This window comes from Octopus bimaculoides, chromosome 4, assembly GCF_046866305.1.
Source record: "Octopus bimaculoides isolate indiv1 chromosome 4, ASM4686630v1, whole genome shotgun sequence".
NCBI classification, from domain to species: domain Eukaryota; kingdom Metazoa; phylum Mollusca; class Cephalopoda; order Octopoda; family Octopodidae; genus Octopus; species Octopus bimaculoides.
This window is the reverse complement of record NC_142931.1, coordinates 54,762,666-54,785,506: the sequence shown is the minus strand read 5'-3', so window position 1 is coordinate 54,785,506 and position 22,841 is coordinate 54,762,666. Positions and strand designations below refer to the sequence as shown.

General features: G+C 34.9%; 1 protein-coding gene across 9 annotated transcripts in view; it reads right to left on the bottom strand.

Moving 5' to 3' along the window:
* Nucleotides 1-447: 447 nt before the first annotated feature.
* LOC106879207 (sodium-driven chloride bicarbonate exchanger) overlaps nt 448-22,841 on the bottom strand; it is a 281,395-nt gene continuing 259,001 nt past the window's right edge. For all 9 annotated transcript variants that reach the window (XM_089350784.1, XM_089350786.1, XM_089350779.1 and 6 more), the window contains 10 exons: nt 22,665-22,798; nt 20,457-20,940; nt 17,764-17,877; nt 12,150-12,308; nt 10,908-11,086; nt 9,443-9,515; nt 7,576-7,821; nt 5,195-5,326; nt 4,090-4,292; nt 448-1,325 (listed from right to left, as the gene is read on the bottom strand). In XM_089350784.1, coding sequence (XP_089206910.1) covers nt 1,082-1,325; nt 4,090-4,292; nt 5,195-5,326; nt 7,576-7,821; nt 9,443-9,515; nt 10,908-11,086; nt 12,150-12,308; nt 17,764-17,877; nt 20,457-20,940; nt 22,665-22,798 — 1,968 coding nt within the window. In that variant the 3' untranslated portion in view covers nt 448-1,081. The remainder of the gene's footprint in view (nt 1,326-4,089; nt 4,293-5,194; nt 5,327-7,575; nt 7,822-9,442; nt 9,516-10,907; nt 11,087-12,149; nt 12,309-17,763; nt 17,878-20,456; nt 20,941-22,664; nt 22,799-22,841) is intronic.

The following is a 22,841-nucleotide window of genomic DNA, read 5'->3' as shown; positions in this document are numbered from 1 at the left end:
ATATATATATATATACACACACACACACACACACACACACACACACACACAATCATAGATATGTATACGCAGTCCTTGTATGTCTTCCAGAATACATGCACACATGTGCATATTAGGATCATTTATTGTTTTTTTAATTAGAAAGGATTGATTACAGGAAAGTCTAGAATAAACTACAAGAAAGTGAATGCTGCATAAGCACTGCTCTAGATATATATTTTCCTATAGACTTACCTTATAGACTACAATGTTCTAAGTGACCTGCTGAGACTATAGACATAATGTTACATCTAAATCAATAATACTGAACTACAACTAGGTTGTATTCTGATGAATGACAAAGAGGAACATGGAAATATTGGGAAGGAAAGATAGAAACAGTGGGAAAAGATATAATAATAATAATAATAATAATAATAATAATAATAATAATAATAATAAGAGCAGTAATATTAATAATCCATTATTTTCTTCACAAAGTCAAAGAGTTAAACATTTTTCGAGCATCTGCTGTAGGAAGCATTATCTCAATTTATCTCACATGATATGATGTAAGAAGGTGAAGATGAAATCAAGTAAAAATTCTAAAATGAACACAACACTCCAAATTAAGGTTTTGGTTGGCACAAATATTAAAACTACATTTTAAGAAAAATGGAAGAAAACCAAAAATAAAAATAGGTTTAATGTATAGGTCATGTGAATTTTCATCTTCTAACTTTTTTTTTTTTTGTTCTCCCTAACTATTAACAAATTATTTGTATTTCACATAGAACTGTTGCATGGGATTGTTAAAAATAAAAATAAAAAGATGCAAGGGAGAGTGTACTGTTGATTGTTAGCAACCAGGAAAAAGAAGTAAAAATATGTAAACAAATTTTCTTCTTATAAATACAATACTTCGTTTGTTGGAGAGAACATTTGAAATTTCTGTAGAAAAAGTAGTTTCCCTGTGAACAAGAACTTCACAGAAAAATGTATTTCCTTTTTTTTAACATCAGTATCAACACTGGCCATATATGACTCACTGAACTGGCCACCAAAGTTAGTGCAAACACAAAATTCACACTAGTTGTCCATTTTATTTCTCAGGAGAGCCACGCTCACTCGGCGGCTCAACAATAATGTTAGGTGCCGTCATTAGATGTTCTTTTTCCTCATATTCATCGATGTAGAATTTTACAGGTACATTTCTTTTCTTTGGGGAACCGCTATAGTTGTAACCAGATTCTTCAGCTCCAGGGCTGCCAGGAATTGGAGGCAAACTGCTATCATCAGAAGATGCCTTGGTTGGACTACATTTCTTTCCATGCTTTTTAGTCTTTCTAAAATACACATAAAAAGAAAAAAAAAATAGTGTTTTATATACATTAATATATTGATTTTCATTGAAGTCGTCATGGTCGCCATCGTTGCTGTCACTGTCGCCATCATCATTTACTGTCTCTTTTCCATGCTGGCATGGGTTGAAGAGTTTGACAGGAACTGGTCAGGCAGAAGATTTCACTGTTTGTTATGGCAGGGTTTTTACAACTGGGTGCCCTTCCAAACACCAACCACCTTACAGAGTGGACTGAGTGCTTTTTACATGGCACCAGCACTGGTGTGGTTAGTTTGGTATAGCTTTCACAGATGAATGCCCTTCCAAATGCCAATCGCTTTACAGTGTGGACTGGATGCTTTTTAGGTGACACCATCACTAGTAGGGTCCCAAGTAACTTGCAAGACAAAGATCCTTTGAGATATTTTAAAAGTCCATGCTCCCTCAGAGCCTAAGACATTATGGCTAAAACAAACTAAATTAGTAATGAAACTCATATCCTCTATGTATTTATCTGTAAACCACTTCCACTTCAATCATCCCTCATCTCTCCCTGTTCTTTCATTATAACATCAGTTCTATCCCAGTATAGACCAGTCTAGACTGCATAACAATCTGTTACCACACTTCACAATCTTGTCCCATCTTGCTCATAAGGCCAAACACTATGGATTTTTCCATCAGGAACAGAATAATGTCCTTTTGGATCAATATGGACCAAATCCAGAGAGTAGGGTGGCAAGGAGAAGAAGTGAAAGTCATTACATACTTAACCAAAAGATCACATAAGAGTGTCATGTGAGCAGTTGCATTGTTGTGGTACAGCATCCAGTTTTCATTTGTCTGTGCCTCAGGCCTCTTCTTTTACACTACTTCTCTTAAATGCCCCAGGACAGCCAAGTAAAATTCTTTAATTGTCTGACTATGTGCAACAAATTCGTCAAGAACAATACTCTTCGAGTGACATGCTTTTTCTGGCTACAGCAATGACTATCCACCACACCTCTGCAGCAACTATCTTTTTGTTTTGACATTACAGCTGTACATTCATATTTTTATCCCCTGTAATGTCACTTTTCAGACAGTTTTTATTGACATTTCAATGATGAAATAATGCCTGACTGACTTAGATTTAGTTCTTAGTTCTCTTTTCCTCTAGCTGTCAGTAGACAAAGTTTGTGATAACATGATGCACATTATTCTTTTATTTTAAATTCATGTGGCACAAACATTTTTACAGGTGCCTCTGTTTTCAGAAACTTCACAGATAACCAGTGAGTTCATAAATCTTTACATTTGCAGGTGTGTTCTCTGTTTGTAAACAAAAGCATCAATGATCAAACAAACAGAGTTATTTACTTGCAGTCTCTTACAAAAGCATGTCTGAGCTTCTTCACATGAGTTGATATGTTACACATCTTATTACATAAGCAAAAGTGCACTCAGATGGATATGTTTGTTTCTAGTTCTCTACATAACAGGGTACAATTATGTGGAGACGCAATGGCCCAGTGGTTAGGGCAGCAGACTCGCGGTCATAGGATCGCGGTTTCGATTCCCAGACCGGGCGTTGTGAGCGTTTATTGAGTGAAAACACCTAAAGCTCCACGAGGCTCCAGCAGGGGATGGTGGTGAACCCTGCTGTACTCTTTCACCACAACTTTCTCTCACTGTTACTTCCTGTTTCTGCCGTGCCTGTAATTCAAAGGGTCAGCCTTGTCACACTGTGTCATGCTGAATATCCCCAAGAACTACGTTAAGGGTACACGTGTCTGTGGAGTGCTCAGCCACTTGCACGTTAATTTCACGAGCAGGCTGTTCCATTGATCGGATCAACTGGAACCCTTGACGTCGTGCCAACAACAACATAACTATGTCCAAGCTGTTCATTATTCAACAGACTAAGGATTATTTCCTTGCATGGAAACAGGTGAAGGCTAGCATTAAGAAGGGCATCCAGCCATAGATAACTCTATCTCAATGCAGTTTCATCTGATCCATGAAAGCATTAAAAAAAGTCATTAAAACATTTGATGACGTGTGTGTGTGTGTGTGTGTGTGTGTGTGTGTGTGTGTGTATGTGTGTGTGTGTGTCACTAATGCCCACTCACCTGATCTAAACTTCTATATCACCACACCTATTCTCACCAACACCAATGTCCCTCATGGGCATGTCCCAACACATCTTTGTCATCATCTCTTTCACTATCACTCTCTTTATCTTACTAACTTACTCTACTTTCTTTTCCAACTGGGGTATCCATGCATCTACTCTACAGCAAGAGTCCCTCTATAACTTTAATCTCGCAACTGGCATAAAACCACATCCTCTCACTACTACTCACCCCTCCCAGTTGAGGGGTTTTTGTCTTGCAAAGTAATTGGTGACCCTGTTGGTGCTGGTGTCATGCATAAAGCACTGGTGTTGGCACCATGTAAAAAGCACCCAGAACACTCTGTAAAGTGGGTGGCATTAGGAAGGGCATCAAGTAGTAAAAATCATGCCAAAACAGACAATGGATCCTCATGTTGCTATTGGCCTTGCCAGCTCCTGTCAAACCATCCAATCCATACCAGCATGGAAAATAGACATTAAATTATGATAATGACGATTGATTAATTGATTGATTGATGGATAGATAGATGATAGATAGATACATACATCCATACATACATACATATGTACAAGCATACATACCCAAACACCATTCCCCCATACACACACACAGGATTGATATATATATATATATAACAATGAAAAGGCTTACTTTTTACTGTTATCTCCTGATTTATGGGATTTTTCTTGCTCCTGCTGCGGTTGATTAGATTGGTCTGAAGCCACAATAGTCTTCCATATGGAGGTTTTGGACATTTCTTGAGAGATATTCACAGTATCTAACTCAGAGCTAATAGTGATTCTGTCAATTTGCATATCAGTATTTGGATCACCCTCCATCAACTTCATCTCCTCCTGCGAGTGAAAAAAAAAATCAAACATTACATTTGGATTTATTTATGAAAAAAATTAAAAACCCAACAAGAATAAGTAAGAATTCCCACAGTAATTATTTGAAAGGAACCTATTTAATATGCAAGAAATGTCAATAAAAATTTTCCTTTTCTTTGCAGCTGAATTATTTTTTTTTACTAATGTGTACTCATGGAAAATCAAGAGATGAAAAATGTTTGCAGTTAATTCAAACAGCAAACTGAATTTAAAAGTATTAACTGAATAGGATAGGTTTCCTCTTTATCATTTTATACACACAGACTCATAATAGGCCAGCATGGACAAGTAGGCCCACAACCAACAGAGATAAGCCAGCCACAATATACAGAAGTTTCATCCAGCAGAGGATTAAAAATGACTGAACGGAATATAACAAATCTGTAAAGAGATGAATAAAATGCATTGTGATATTTAATTACACATCTTTAGGATCCAAGTTCAAATCTTTTCAGGTACCAATTTTCCAGCACACAAGCCTACGTAGTATATAGTGTAAATATGTTGTGTAAACATTCAAACATCATCACTACCTTTCCAAATCCGGTTGTATTTCACATGGAAGTTTTGGTCCTCTAGAGTCATCTTGGTGTATGAGTTAATCTACCCTTCTGAGCTGTAAATTTTTGGTCTGAAACATTCGACTTGTATACCAGAAAACACATAAAGATGAAATAAATACCAGTGAAGTACTGCAATTGATCTAATTGATTGCTCTGCCTACTTTGTATTTCCTATCCACCCTTCACAAACAAATACACATTAACTTTGTGTCTATATTAGAAACTATAAATATATAGAATATACAGAATTCTATTTAACAAAATGAAAAAAAAAAAGAAAAGATGAATGGAATTTTAACCTACTTCTTGCATTTGTTTTTCAGCGTCTTCTTTGGCTCTCTTGTGAGCTTCTGGCATGATATCATCTAACCACTTCAACTCCCTCTGGGTGAAGATGTAGTCCATTCCTTTACGTACGAAGCACATGGCTAAAACCTAATCCAAGATATGGTAAAAATGGATTATCTAAAAGAACCAATCAACAGATTATCAAAAGAACCAATAAATATCAATACAGCAATCCCACAGTTATTAATTCATATTGAATTCACATTCACATGAAAGTGATATATTTTGTTAGACATGGCTATTGCAGAAGGGCATTTATGACAACTTAGGACTATAGGATAACTTGAACTCAATACTGCAAGCTAATGAATTACTTAAGTGTACAGTGTTTCCGTCACTTACAGCAGTGAACTGTACTTGTCCTTAGATCCTGTTTACAACAGCTAGATGATTGAATCATTGAGAGTTAATCCTCTTAGCCATGGATACAACACAGTGTTGAGAAATGATACAAACCATAGATGATTGCAACTAAAACCCCAACACTTAGTGAAATTCAGGCAGCTGAGGTATTACAATTCTACAATGATTTAAACAAGACATTTTCTAACAACAGTGATGAAACAGAAGTCAGCAATGTTAAAGTAAAAAGAACAAGAAATTAAATTAAATTACCTGAAACTGCTAGCTATGAAGAGAACAACGAATATAAAAACAGATAGATGAAATACAAATATATGCTGCATACATGTAAACATTATTGCCCCCAAAATATAAAAGAAATATTTATAACGTTCGCTTTCCATGCTAGCATGGGTTGGACGATTTGACTGAGGACTGGTGAAACCAGATGGCTACACCAGGCTCCAATCTGATTTAGCTGTAGAAACTCTGCCAAATCAGATTGGAGCCTGGTGTAGCCATCTGGTTTCACCAGTCCTCAGTCAAATCGTCCAACCCATGCTAGCATGGAAAGCGGATGTTAAACGATGATGATGTATCATCAAAGTTGCTTCAGTGATCACAAGATTTGATTTTAAAGAAGCTTCTCAACTGATTAGTGACTATATATAAGGTCATTCCATAAGTTCTGCCTGATTTTACCTTTTTTAAAATTGAATGAAATTTAATAGTATTTTAGAATGTCTAATGGAATTACAAATTATTTTTATACATTTGTGTACATTTGAACTAATTAAATATTATTTTACAGAATAATAGAATTAAAATTTCTTTGATTAAAACCCTTTCTAACATGGAAGTATCCAAAGTGCATTTAAGGCACATAATGCTTTATGAGTACTAAAAAGGAAGCTCTGCAACCAAAGCAACTTGAAACATACACTCAGTTTATGGGAAAGAATGTTTGAATGAAAGAACTTGCAGAAGATGGTTTGCAAAATTCAGAAGTGGAGGTTTCAGCTTTGAAGATGAAGATCGAACAGGATGTCCAGTTGAGTTTGATGATAAGCTCCTTGAGGCATTACTTGAAGAAAGTCCTGCATTATTAGTTGAAGAATTCGCAATAAATCTTAGTTCAAACCATACAACTGTTCATCGTCATCTTCAACAACTTGGAAAGGTTCCTAAACTTGGAAAATGGGTGCCTCATGAATTGTCCGAATCCCGAGTTGACATCTGCTCTTCTCTCCATTCTCTTGAATTCATTTCACCCTTTTTGGATAGACTTGTGACTGGTGACAAAAAAATGGATCTTCTATCGAAATGTTAAACACCGTAAACAGTGGCTTGGTAAAAGGGAAAAAGCTCAACCACAACCGAGAAGGGAACTTCATGGGAAAAAGGTTCTTCTCTCTATCTAGTGGGATTGCAAAGGAGTAATTCACTTTGAATTGTTACCACCTAATGCAACAATCAATGCTCAAGTCTACTGTCAGCAATTAGAGCGTTTGAACCAAGCTTTGAAAAAAGAAAGACCCGCTTTAGTGAATCAAAAAGGAGTGATGTTTCATCAGGACAATGCACAACCCCACACTGCAAAGATCACATCACAGATCGAAGAGCTTGGTTGGGAAAAAATTCCTCATCCACCTTATTCTCCCGACCATGCTCCTTCAGACTACCATTTGTTTCGTAGTTTACAGATTCATTGGGGGGGACAAAACTTTCGCAAGCCAGGAGGAGGTCGAAACTGACATTTCAGAGTTCTTTGCTTTGAAACCAAAGGAGTTTTACATTGATGGGATTAAAAAGCTTGTAAATAGATGGAAGGAAGTTATAGATAATCAGGGAAAGAAAACTGATGATTAAATTTCAATTAAATATAACATTTGATCACTTTTTTTTCATTATTCAAATTCGGACAGAACTTATGGGATGACCTGATATTATATGAAACAGGCAAACAGAAAAATCTAAACAAATTTTACACTAACCATGAGAGGAAAGGCGATTGAGATTTTCTTAATTGTCTTTATTACCCAGAGAATTCCCAAACAGATGAGTTGGATTAATGTAAATAAGTGAACACGTGAAGCTCTCACATGTCGAAGATACATATAATCAGGTTGGTATTTAGCAGGCATGAAGATAATCATTATACGACAGACGAGCTGCATTCCACGAAGCGATGAGACACCCATGTACAAGAAGACGCCATATAATACTGGCATAGGGATTTTCTAGAAAAAAACAAAAATAATACTGAAATGGTTTTTATCAATTGAGACAATGAGAATGTTAAAATAATGACAAAATAATATTCCTTACAATCACATAATTATTGTAGCTGAAGTACAGCAAAACTGAATATGTTTAATAAACCCAATTTACAATATATAGTTAGAGAGTTGTATGCAGTGAGAAAATATAAGGGAAGAAAGAATAACAAAAAGTGAAAGATAAACACATTACAACAAATTGGAATGTGTGTGTGTGTTTTATCATTATGTCAAGTTTATTATAACATTGTCACTGAAGATTGAGACCAGTCTAAACAATAGATTGATTGCAAATTAAGGAAAGAGATCATGATCTTGGGGGAAATAAAGATGATGAAAATCCATGTAGATTTGAAATCACGATATTGAACTTAATGTCAGCTGAACCACTTGTATTCTGTTCAATTTTAGTTCTGCTTGCTGTTAGTGAGGAAGGTAGCCCAGTATCTCCACAGATCTGGAGGTTCCATCTCTTAGGTTGACTACCACATGGTCTGTGATTTGCAAACTCTAGAGAGGCTACCTTCTTATTATTTGTTACTGAGTGCTAAGAAAGATAGGCAGTGCTGGTGGTTGGCAGAAAGGGAATCTCACTACAAGCAAGCAGGAATTGTCTACTTCTATTTGCATATGGTCCAGATAGAATAGTGGTTCTCAACCATTTTTTGCCTGTAGACCCCTTTAATTCCCATTTTACTCTACTGGACCTCCATAGCCAAAACATTAAAATATTGTAGAGATATAGGCAATTAATTGCACATAAATTTCAATGACAAAATCTTATATGGATCGCAGTTGAGAACCAATGAGATAGAATAAGGTGGTCTTTTTGGGGAATGGATGATAACAAAACAATAAGTTGGATTTCCTGTTGATAGATACTGCAAACTGTTGTTATATAAGCAGTTTCTGACAAAGCAGAGTTAGCAATTCTGAACTCCAGACGAGTAAGGAGGGCCCCAGCTAAGAATGCTCTATGTGATATTGGAGGAATTTCTTTGGTCCTAGAGTCTCCAGATGAAATAGGACAGGAAGTAATGTTTTCCCAGTCCCTTACACCAGAAGGAATGTGTAAATCTAGCCTTAAAGTTATTTGGTTGTGAAGCCTGTATAGTTTCTCATAATACCATCAGGTGCTGTGAGTCATTTTATAGACCAAAGCTCTTGAAAGGCAGGATTGCCCAGTAGAATTGCTTGCTTATGATGAAATTATTCCCATTCTACCAAACACCATTGCTGCCTACCATTACTAACATCCAGCCACAACTAAACTACATACAACATATCAACAAGTAACCTGACACCATTAAACAGTTAACATCACAACACAGAACAGAGATGGCAGGTATATATCTCCAGCTATCAACTTGTGATGCTCGACTGTTCAGTCCACTATGCAGAACAAGAATATCTATTGTCACTGATCTGTCAACTCCAACACATACCTATGCCTATTGTATGATCACATTTTGGATGCAGTCTAGGATACCTACATATCTAGCAGCAACAGTGTCCAACTGCTATGGTAAATACAACATAACTAAACATTTGCTCATTTCAATGTTTAATTTGTAGTACTTACCATCAGTACACGAGTTAGTGTAACCGAGATGCCAATCATAAGAAATACAAGGACACCAGTTACTCGTTGTTCCCTAAAAAGAAAAGGCAAATGCAAAAGTATTATTTCGATTTGATAAGGTACAAGGTTAACCCTTTCGTTACTGTATTTATTTTGAGATGCTCTGTGTTTCTTTCAATTACTTTAAATATAACAAAGAATTTAGTAAAATAACTTAGTTATCATTCAGCTAGTGTTAGGAACATAAATTGTGACTAAGATTTGATAGAAGATTTTAATTCAAAACTTATGAAAACAAGACATTTGTACTCAGAGCCAGAACCGGTTTCAGCCGGGTTGGTAACAAAAGGGTTGATTTTTATAAAGAAAGAGACTCCAACCACCACAAAGAGAAAAAAAATTATGTAATACTGTACATATTTTCGCTTCTCAGCAGAAATATAAGATAATGCCAACCCTGGAAGAATTTCAAAGTAAAAACTAGTGATACAACTAAATTCTACAAGATATTTCAAATGATTATCTATTGTCTATGGCAGATCTTTGACTTTACCATTCCAGAAATGTTGTAAAGCTATTATCATCATCATTCAACATCCATTTTCCATGCCTGCATGGGTTGAACAGTTTGAGAAGAGCTGGTAAGACCAGGGATCATGCTAGGTTCCATTGTCTGTTCTAGATGCCATTCCTAATGCCAACCACTCCACAGTGTGGTGCATTTTTTGTGACACCAGCACAAGTGCTTTTAATGTGGCACTAGCACTAGTCTAAGATATATATTTCTATCAATGTACAGGATATTATTGTTAGTATAATGCATAAGGTACACTATGTTGTGATTATAAACAACACAGTTTTTTTATGTCAAATGAATAAGCCATTATAATATTCTATTTGTCACAATAGTACACACAATATACATGATAATAAATAATGATTGAATGTATAGTACAGCTTTTTATATTCCTGAATAATAATAATAATAATAATAATAATAGTAATAATAATAATAATAATAATAATAATAATAATAATAATAATAATACAACTACATTAAAGCAAGTTTAAAACAACTGTCTATACAATGTGTTATATTTTATGGAGTTAATACAGAAAGTATTACACAACATCCTTTAATTTTGCTAAATACTTTCAATATATTTTCACTTCTATTGGTTTCAGCCAGTGGCTGTGGCCATGATGGGGTACTGATATTAATATATATGCTACGTATGAGAGTTTCTAAGCTATGGTGCAAGATAATAAAGAAATATGAATTCATCAGTCATAACTATAACAATCTTTGTTGAGTAGTTTTTATATTTGTTTTCAATGAAGTTGATGAAAATAAAAACACCAAACATTAGAGAGTGACAGACAGACAGTGATAGAGAGATAGAGTTGAAAACTAATCTCTTTGTAGAATAGTGAAATGCTCCAATAAAATTGTTTTGTAACTTACCGAACACCAAGAAATTTTGGACTTTCACCAGGAGCTGTACACTGAGATTCTTTTTTCAAACTCATGACATGTGTAATGGAGAGGACAGTGGCTGCCACGAACCATGGCAGGCCAAGGAAGGAACAGACTATAATGAGGGTAGCAATTACAAAGAGATCTAAATGGTAACCATGGCCTTTCTGTAATAAACAAGGAAGAAACAACAGTGACGAAATACTAATCAAATAGGAATTTTATTATTGGAAAATTTTACTTCATGCAAATATTTAAGGATAAACAAAGAGAATTTTATTTCATGTTGATAAAAGTTAATATTATGTTTTGATTGAAGGCAGTGAGCTGGCAGAATTGTTAGTGTACCAGCCGAAATGTTTAGAGGCATTTCTTGTCTTTACATTCTGAGTTCAAATTCTGCTGAGGTTGACTTTGCCTTTCATCTTTTTGGGGTTGATAAGATAAGTACCAGTTGAGCACTGGGGTCAACGCAATTGACTTGCTCTCCCTCCTCGAAATTTCTGTCCTTGTACCAAAATTTGAAATCAATATTATGCTTTGATTGAGGGCGGTGAACTGACAGAATCACTAGGTGAAATGCTTAGCAGTGTTTCGTCCGTCTTTACATTCTGGGTTCAAATTCCGCTAAGGTCAACTTTGCCTTTCATCCTATCTGCTGTTGATAACATTTTTGAGCAACAAGATGAAACCTTCTTCAGCAATGAGATCCAAGTACTGCAGTGCTAATGGAAGAAGTGTGTGGACTGCAAGGGGGACTATGTTGGAAAATAAACCTCATTTGGTCACATTCCATGAGAGTATCTTGGTCAGCCGATGCACTTTTCAGCCAACCCTTGTATTAATAACATGCAGATTCTCATTGGAGTTTTTAATGTTAGTTCCACAAACTTATGTACTGCTGCATGTAATAGGGGAGTTGGTGGTGTGTATTTACATGCATAAAACAAAATAATATAACCATATATTGATGTAAAACAAGTACCAGCAGAACACTGAGGTCAATGTAATCGACTTATGCCCTCCTGTCAAACTTGCTGGCCTAGTACCAAAATATGAAAATTATAACAATCAATGTCATTTTGCACATAAACAATCACATCATCAAAATTTCAAGGTTACAAGATAATGCAGGACAAATTCAAAACTGTAAATAAATAAGCATTACATTTTCACAGAATAATCTGAATGCTAAAGGGTTAAAGTAAAACTGAAATGTAGTAAACTTACTTTCAGTTTGTTTTCTTTTCTATTTACAATGACAGTAGTAATCTGCTGATCCATAAAGATAAGAATGGTGCATAGCATGGCAGGGATAATGGCAGCAAGTATTGTCCACCAGGGGTTCTTGAAAGGATTCACCACCCATCCACGGGTTGATAGGGTAGGCTATAAGAAAACAGGAGGCAGAAAAAATATATTAATAAATATATTAAAAAAAGTTAGACAGAAACTGATGCGCTTTAACAGAAGAATAACAATTTTGGAAAAAAACTGATACAGAACAAACAAAAAATAAAATTGTTAAAACTGAGTTTTCTGCCCATCAATATAACTGATCTGAAATAAATCATACAAATATATACATCATCCTCATTGATTTTACGTCCACTTTTCCATACATGTATTGGATGAATACTGTTGAGGCATATTTCCTATAGCTGGATGCCCTGCCTGTCACCAGTCATCATCCGTTTCCAAGTAAGGCAAATTTTCCCAATTCTTTTTACTATATGTTTGTTACAGATAATTAATTGCTGCTGCAATTGAATTTACCTTCCATTTAAAATATCTGGAAAGAAGCTATTGAGCAGAACTGAAGGCAGTAGCATGAAAAGGAACTGTAAAGAGATTACACTAGATATTAAATTTGATGCTATAAAAAGACTTGATGCAGGAGGAAAACTAAGTTACATTGCCAACACATTAAATTTTGCTATGTCTACAGTGGGAACATTACGTGACAGAGAAAATCATGTCAAGTGTTCCAGAAGCTACTCCATTAACTGCCTGGCCTTATTTTTTTCCATAGATCTAATGTAATGCTTAAAATGGAATGACCCTTGAGTGTATGGGTTGAGGATCAGAATTGGTGTAATGTACCAATAAACACGATGGTAATTTTTAAAAATGCCAAACATTTATTCAATGATTTGCAGAAAAAAGAAGGTGAAACTTCAAATAAAAAACCCTTTTCGCTAGTTTGAAAGGTTTAAGAAGCACATGAAACTGTGAGTGCTGACACAGAGGCTGCTACTAATTATCCTGAGCAGCTGAGGATAATGATTGCTGAGGGGTTTACACACCAGAGCAAGTATACAATGTTGATGAAACTGCACTTATCTGGAAGTACCTGCCTGTTAGAAATTTTATTCCTCAAAAAGGAAAAAATCAACACCAGGATTTAAAGCTTCCAAAAACCATCTGGAACTTCTTTTGAGAGGAAATGCTGCAGGTGATATGAAATTAAAACCCCTATTCATGTATCACTCTGAAAATTCAAGAGCTTTTAACGGTTACACAAAGCTTACTCTGTCTGATTTGGCATTCAAATAAGAAAGCATGGATGGCTAAGAACCTTTTCAAAGAGTGGTTTCCAAATATTTTCTTTTTTTTCCTTGTTTTGTTATGCCATAGAAGGGTGCAGTACCAGACATCCTATCTCCAACAAAGTGTTGCTTCTTTTAGACAATGCACCAAGCCATCCAGCAAACTTAGATGGCCTTTCTGATAATGTGAGAGTAAAATATATTCCCAAGAATACAACTTCTTTGCTGAAGCTAATGGATCAAGCTAACCTCAAAGCATATTATGTGAAAAGAACTTTGAAACATCTTATGAAAGCAATTGACAAAGTGGATCAACCTACACTTAGCGGTTTCTATAAGAAATTCAACATAATGTATGCTGTGTAATGAAGTGAAACCCTCAACTTTGAAGCATATGACTAGAATGTATCTGTGACATTACAAGTTTTCCTCAAGTAGAAAGTCTACATCAAATTCAGAAAGATATTGTGACACTTGCAAAGGATGTAAGATTCAAAGAAGTCATAGAGAATGATGTGATTGGGTTTCTTGTGTCCTAGAGAGAAAGTTTATCTAACAAAGAGCTGAAACTGATAGAAAAAGAACTGAGAATACATGAGACCATGGAAATTTCACCTACACCACTTAAACTGACTACAAAAATTATTGTTAAAGGGTTGGCACTTATCAAAGTAAGTTTGCAGGTTTTTGCTGATCTTGAACATAACATGAACATGATCCTAATCATGAACATAACATAGAAATTACAAAAAGAGTTCCTATACTGGGTTGTACAAAGAGATGATGTGTCAAAAACAACAAACAACTTTGGATAAGTTCTTCAGCCCTCAAGCTGTTGTTGGTAATAGAAAATAGTCCCTCATCCTCCTAGTAACTCACATTCCACCACCACCCCTCACACAGTAGTCAACATCTTTTGTGGTTAGAACATACTTTTACAATATTACTATTCTTATTAGTTCCCTAACGTATTCCTCATGAAATATTTTTGCGTTTTATTTATCTATATTGTACTGTGTATGTTTAGAGATTGTTATTTTCATGCATAAAAACTATCGTGTTGCTTGTTCTCTTTTGTTTACTTGTGATTTTTATTTTTATCAAAAATGTCCTTAGGAACGCAATCTCACTCGTGAATAGGAAAAACAATTTCGCATTACGGGATTTTGCGTTACGGCCAGATTTTCAGGAACGCAATATTTCCATAAAGCGAGGGATTTCTGTATGGGTACCGATAAAATATAAAGAGAGAGAGAGGGGGGGGAGGGGGAGAGAGAAAAAGAGATAGCAAAGGAGAAAACCCTATTTAACAAGGGAAATAACTGCGATTGCCTAAATATAGAGTTACGTCCCTTGAAGAACTTATCTAAAGTCGAAATTTTAAACTATCTCAGGTCCCGGAGACACCAAAACCCATACATCATATATTGAAAGGTGCGAGAGCAATTTCATTATCAGTATTCTAAATCATAAGTCCACCCTTAAACAAAAGAAATACTTCAGTATTTTCAACCCAGGGATATTCTATTTTGTGATGATGATGACATCAACAATACTGAAATTCTTTGGTAAACCAGATTGCCAGTTAATCTAATTTCTGTAATGGCAAGAAAATAGCACACTTCCACCAAAGCTAAAGTAAATAACAAATCGAAGTAAATTAAAAAGAGATACAATGAAAATAAATTCTTAGCTAATTCTAACAGAACTATCAGATCCAATTGAACAGCCAAATATGAAGAACTGCTTAACTGGAAATCTATAGATTGTCATTTCATATGCAAAACAAACTGAAAATCAATAAAATGAACTAACACAAACATTGATAAAACTAACAACTAATATTATATTAAGGCTGAATGTTACACAGGACCTTGAATCTTCAGGCAAGAACAGCATGATAAAGCTGACCATTTGAATTACAGATAAATATCATTCAAGGAAACCTATCATGTGCTGGTGCCACATAAAAGCACCTGTACCAGTGCCACATAAATGCACCTGTACCGGTGTCATGTAAAAATACTCAGTACACTCTGTAATATGGTAGGCATTAGGAAGGGAATCCAGCCATAGAAATCATGCGAAAACAGGCAAATGGAACTTGGACAGCTCCTGTCAAGTTGTCCAGGCGTTAAGTGGTGATGATAATGATGATATAACAGCTACTTGACTCAGGATTATGTAGCTTAAGATAAATTAATCACATCCTTAATTAGGAAGTCACTTTATCAAAAGTAATTTTCTCAGAAGACCTATTCTTCAATACGAGGTGAAATATGTTTCTAGAATTAAATATCATCATCATCATCATCATCATCGTCGTTTAATGTCCGCTTTCCATGCTAGCATGGGTTGGACGATTTGACTGAGGACTGGTGAAACCGGATGGCAACACCAGGCTCCAATCTAATTTGGCAGAGTTTCTACAGCTGGATGCCCTTCCTATCTTGATTGGAATTACTATGAAATAGTATCTTTTATATTTCAGTCATTTAATTTGTAGCCATGCTGGGGTCATTGCATTGAAGGGATTTTAGTTGAGCAAATTGGCACTAGTAGTTATTTTGTTTTATGTCTGGTATTTATTCTATCACACATTTTTGCGAAATTGTTAAGTCACAGGGACATAAATAAACCAACACCAGTCCAGCAGTAGTTGGGGGAACAAACATACATACATGTATACACACACACATATATATATATATATATATATGTGTATATATATATATATATATATATATATATATATATATATATATATATATACACACATACAATAGGTTTCTTTTAGTTCTCATCTACCAAATCCACTCACAAGGCTTTTGTTGACCTGGTGCCAAACAATGGGGCTGAACCTGGAACCATGTGGCTGGGAAGCAAACTTCTTACCACACAGCCTTGCCTGCACTTAATCAAATACTTTATCAATCCAACCATTTTATGTCTTCAGCAATAACAGTAGGAAAATTGAAAATAATAAATATAATTCGAAGACATAGCTTAATGTATCATTCAGCCTACGAACCCCAACTGAAACTTGGGTGCCATTAGTTAAGTTCTCTCTGCTCTATCTCTTTGTACTAGATCTCTATTTTGAAGGTAACTCTATATCTTGAAAGAATCTTGAAGTACAGTTTCCTCCTGCAGTAACAACACATAAGTCTATCAAGGTCAACTTTGCTTTCATCCTTTTAGGTTAAACAAAATACCAGTCTATGGCAGTAGACTGATGGAATGATGGAAAGATGGAATCATTTGAGCATCTGACTTGACGCATTATGGTACAGGTTGCGGGTTTATATTGTAAGTTGAATTTCTTTATGAAAGCATGAGTGGTAAACTGAATCTATTGCCCCAGTTTAACACCACTCACTGGTCCTTCAGTACTTTAACCCTTTTGTTACCATATTTCTCTTGAGACGCTCTTTGTTTCTTTCAATTAATTTTAAATATAACAAAGAATTTAGTAAAATAATTTAGTCATCATTAAGCTAGTGTTAGGAACATAAATTGTGACTAAGGTTAGGAGGAAGATTTTAATTCAGAACTTTTGAAAACAAGACATTTATACGACAGAGCCAGTGGCAGTTTCAGTCAGGTTGGTATCAAAATGGTTAAGAATCCAATCAACTTCAAGCATTTAGACGAGGTCATCAGTTTCAGAATAGCTTCCCCCTCCCTCCTACTGGCTTCAGAGGTCCTCAAAAGAGTCCTGGATACTAACTTTAACACCTGGCTGTGATTTAAAAAGTCAATCATAGTTTCTTCCTCTCTTTCCTCCACTAGACAGAGAGATCAGGGCACCACCCTCTCTCTTCTACTTAAACTTTTCAAAATATAATAATAATAATAATAATAATATGGGTTTGTAGTTAAGAAGCTTGCTTTGCAAGCATGTGGTTTTGAGTTCAGTCCCACTCTGCAGCACTTGTGCAAGCATCTTCTGCTATAGCTTTGGGTTGACTAAGGCCTTGCAAGTGAATTTGGTAGATAGAAACTGCACCGAAGCCCATCATGTGTGTGAGTGTGTGTGTGTGTGTGTGTGTGTGTGTGTGTGTGCACGCTTTTGTATTTGTGCTTGTCCCACCACCACTGCTGCTGCTGCTTGAGAACTGGTGTTGGTTTCTCTACATCCCCATAACCCGGCACTTTGATGAATGAGACCAATAGAATAAGTGCCAGACTTCAAAGAAATGAGTACTCCAGCATGGTTACAGTTCAACAACTGAAACAAGTGAAAGATGAAAGATAAGTGAAACAGAAGAGACTCTTAGAGTTAGAGAGCTCACCTTAAATTCAGTAGGCACTTTAAGTTTAGGAGTATCTAAATCGATGAGAGCATCTAACAAAACCATGGAAATAATTGCAATGATAACAGCAAAGTCACTTATAATTGCCCGAACCTGCAAGAAGAGAAACAAAAAATGGTAGCCACAGGGTATCAAATATTTACTCATTATCAAACAAATAACAAATTGTAAGTATATATATATATATATATATATATATATATATATGTATATAATTACTTAAAATTATAATACAGGGTATCAAGAGATACCACCACGCTGAAAAAATAGCAGTCAAATCCTGACTCTAAAACCACAATAAATGTCCGCATGGCATGATTAAGTAATTATTACCTTTGATGGTTTTTATTCCCATGCTGACCACTTGATAAGATCAATATTTTAAATATCGATCTTATCCTTATTTATATAAATATATATGTATATATATAAAAAAAAGATCGTTTTTTTTCTTTTGAGAGTTGCTTTTCCTCGCATTCAGTACTAAAATGTGTTTATTTGGGAAGTCTGGTGTGTGGCATTATTCTGTAGTAATGCCCTTATATAAATATAAACGATAACCATGTAACACAACCCTTCTGTAGTTTTTTCACTCTTGTTTATCTTTTATACATCCAACCACGTGCTTTCACATACCAACTTTCTCACACCTATATATATATATATATATATAATTGTAAGTATCTATATATATAAAAAGATGAAAGTAGTAACTATACCAGGAAGTAATGTTTATTGCCACATCAATATGGCTGTTTAATAGGAATCAATGTTGCTACCACTTTTAACCCTAGGAGGAGCCTCCTCCAGTGGTTATCAGGTGCAGTTTGAATCAATAACCAGCTGGAGGAGGCTCTTCCCAGGGTTAAAAGCAGTAGTAACATCAATTCCTAAAGAACAACCATATTGATGTGGCGATAAACATTACTTTTCTCTCTCTCTACACACACACACAAATGTAGAACTATCTGTATAGAGTATAGTAGAACTATCTGTATATAGTATAGTATATACTATATATAGTATATACTATCTGTATATAGGTGTTGGTAGATAGTTTCTAGTGAGACATTTATACTGGTTACATAGACCATACTACTCTTACTAATCTTACAAACAATTATGGTCATTATAATGTAATTATTATTGATATAACTATACCTATTACTTCTGACCTGTTTTTTATACTCACACACACACATCACATATATGCACATAGTATGTAAGCTCGTATAACATGAATTCAGTGATGCACTTTCTCTTTTACCCTACATCTACCCAGCCTCATAGCATTCTTAACATATTACCTTGCTTTCAAATTGCAAGTATATATATATATATATATATATATATATATTTGATTAATAAATTCAAAAAAGGATAAAAATCTTTTACAAGAATTTTATCAGGAAGCCAGTGTGTAAAAAAATTCATAAGGGAAATTTCTATTCCCAAGAATCTAATTATTCGTTTATATTTATATAAGGGCATTATTACAGAATAACGCCACACACTAGACTTCCCAAATAAACACATTTTAGTACCGAATGCAAGGAAAGCAACCAACAGAAGAAACCAACTATATATATATATATATATATATATATATATATATATATATATATTATTTTCTTTCAAACTATAATTTCTTAATTATATCATATCCTTGTAAACATTATGTTCATCACAATTTTAGAATTTAAGAGGGCTAAAGTTTCTTAAGGACATAACACTTTTAATGTATTAGCCATCTCTCTTTGACCAGATGATATACTTTTAACTAATTGAATTTTTCCCACAAAAATTGCAATCACTTCTGCCTGAAGCATTTCCAAATGCTTCAGACAGGCGTGATTATAATTTCCATGCGCTGTACTCAACAACACATCACTTTATGCAGTCTGATAATAGATTTGTAGTCTCAAGACAGATATTGTGATACTCTGTGCAACTAACTGGTTTAACTAAAAGAAATTGATCTTAAAACTCTTTAAGCTCTGATTCTGAGAAAACTGAAGTTTACAATAAGTCTTAGATGCTTCAAAGGTTTAAGTAACATAACTGCTAGATCAGATTTATATGAAACTAGTGTACAAAACTGCATATAAAGGTTTGTGTTAAGTTTGGGGCATTACTTAAGAAAATAATTTAATTTGAAATATATAAGGTTATGAAATTTGGTAATATATAAGGTTATGAAATTTGGTAATATATAAGGTTATGAAATTTGGTAATATATAAGGTTATGAAATTTGGTAATATATAAGGTTATGAAATTTGGTAATTGAACATGAAATAATTCTCTTTTGGAATGATGGCTCTCAAAGGGCAGACAGCTATAAATAATAGTATGTAAATATTGGGTTTAAAAAAACTCTCGGATTGAAAAAGTCAAAAGCTATCCATGAGGCATGGACCTGCATCTCTTTTGATTTATTTCTATCCAAGGATTTTTTTAACCCTATATTATATGCTATTATTTATAGCTTTTTTTTGTCTGCTTCAAGATCCATAATTCTAAAAAAGAATCATACTTTGGTAATTAATCACATGTTATCTTTATGATTTATTATGACAAAATGATTGGCTCTTATACATAAATTTGCATATGTAAAATTAGAGTCCTGAAACTACATGCAATAAAAAAATATACAAAGTGAAATAAAACTCACTGAAGAGGGAAAAAAACTGCTGTTTCTTGAAGCTTTCAAAGCCATAGATATAGTAAATGTACCAAAGAACAAGATAGTAGACAAGAAAAATACATCTGGTACGTATGGCTTGAAATCACAGCCCAGCCCTATTAGAACACCTCCATACTTTTTACATTTATCCCATTCAATATCAGTCCAATTTAGTGAGGTAGTGTTTATAGAGATTTCAGGTACAGTTTTGTTGGATTCAACACAAGTGCAGTTGAGAAAAGGAGTAATGGAGTGCAGTGTTTCTATAGGGTAGTTATCTTTGATGTGGTACAGCTTTGCCAGAGCTTCCACAATGAAAATCAATGAAATAAGAGCAGCAAAGCTCTCTTCAGTGAAACGTGTGATGTAGCGTACTAATGCACTGAGATCCAACGCAACTATAACAAAGAGGACCAAACCAGTCCATAAACCAATCCACAGCCGGAATGCCAGATAGTCAAAGCGTTGCTCCCTGGAAAAGAAAGATAAAACATTACATTTTCGTGTTAAAAGTCATGAAAAACCATTGTTATTATTTTCATTGTCACTACTATTACACTAATATAAAGATCTTATGTTTGTCCTTTTCAAAATACAGTAAACCATGAAAAAAAAAAAAAACTTATAATAATAATGATAATAATAATAACGGGCTGGTTACTACCGAAACGAGCTGATTACTACCTAGCTCAGATACCAGGAAACCCCAAAATGGTTGAAGTTCAAAAGATAGTGCTCATGGGAACTGCCCATATCCTACATAAAATACTGTCTATGTGATCTCAAATTTTAAAACAAACACATAATTTTCTTATGGTTTCTTAAACATCCACTAGAACAAAACTGTACAAATCCAAATATATGGTACTCTAGGCATAACACCTACATGAACCTCTAACTTGTTGTCTCTTGAGGTCTCTGGGTGAGACTTGGATCCAACTTGTACAAATGCAAAGCAAAAGTTAAACATAAAATAATAATAATAATAATAATAATAATAATAATAATCCTTTCTACTATAAGCACAAGGTCTGAAATTTTGGGGGAGGGGACTAGTCGATTACATCAACCCCAGTGTTTCACTGATACTTAATTTATTGACCCCAAAAGGATGAAAGGCAAAGTCAACTTAGCAGAATTTGAACTCAGAATGCAATGACAAGCGAAATACTGCTAAGCGCTTCATTCAATGTGTTAACAGTTCTGCCAGCTTGCCACCTTAATAATAATAATAATAATAATATTAGGGTATGCAGCTCTTCATGTGAACAGCTCAGGGAAATGATGCCATCCCTGTCCTGCATAGGCTGGTGTGTAACCTCTGCATCTGTGGGAGTCCTGCAGTAATTTACACAGGGCTAACTTGGTATCCCTAAGCCTTGGCTGGCAACCAAATAAGAGCTGGTGTTGTAATTGGGGTGACCCTTTACATGAAAATCTCAACTAAACACACTCAGAGAGATGGGTAGTAAACCTTGTAAAAAATCATTCTCATTTTTTGCAACAATGGAAACCAATACTTATCTAGATAACAATGTAAATGGGAAGACTCCCTTGGGTGTCCAAGACTCCCTTGGGTGTCCAAGACTCCCTTGGGTGTCCAAGACTCCCTTGGGTATCCAAGACTCCCTTGGGCGTCCAAGACTCCCTTGGGTGTCCAAGACTCCCTTGGGTGTCCAAGACACTGGTACTCTTGTATTTATGTGTGTGTATATTTGTGTCTGTGTTTGATCCCAACCACTACTTGACAACCAATAGTGGTGTGTTTATGTCCCCGTAACTTAGAGATTTGGCAAAAGAGACCAATAGAATAAGTACTAGGTTTGCAAAGAATAAGTCCTGAGGTCAATTTCTTTCACTAAAAAAACCTTTTAAGGCAGTGCTCTAGCATGGCCACAGTCAAATGACTTAAACTTGTAAAAGAATATATCATAATGACACTATCACTACATTTGATCCTCATCCTAATCTGTCAGTAAATATAATATCAATGCTATTTATATGACAACTATATAATTACTAAGCAGGATACAGTTATCTGATTTACTCCTATGTCTCTCCCTTCACTATTTGATTGAAGTTTTGAGCCCCATCTATTCATTCCATCTCTCTACCTTTCACTGTCAACTCTAAATAAATAAATAAACTCTTTAACTAGTTAATACAATTAAATGAAAGTAAAACAACAATACTCACGAACAAAAATTATACAGGATAGTTTCAAATACCAGAACAGGACCTGTACTTCCCAAAATAGTCAAAGGTTGACCAGAAATCAAGGCATACACAATTCCACAGATGGCACCGGCAAGAATACTCTCAAAGGCTGCCTAAAAGTGTAAGAAGTTATTTCACAATAGAAAACCTCTCCCA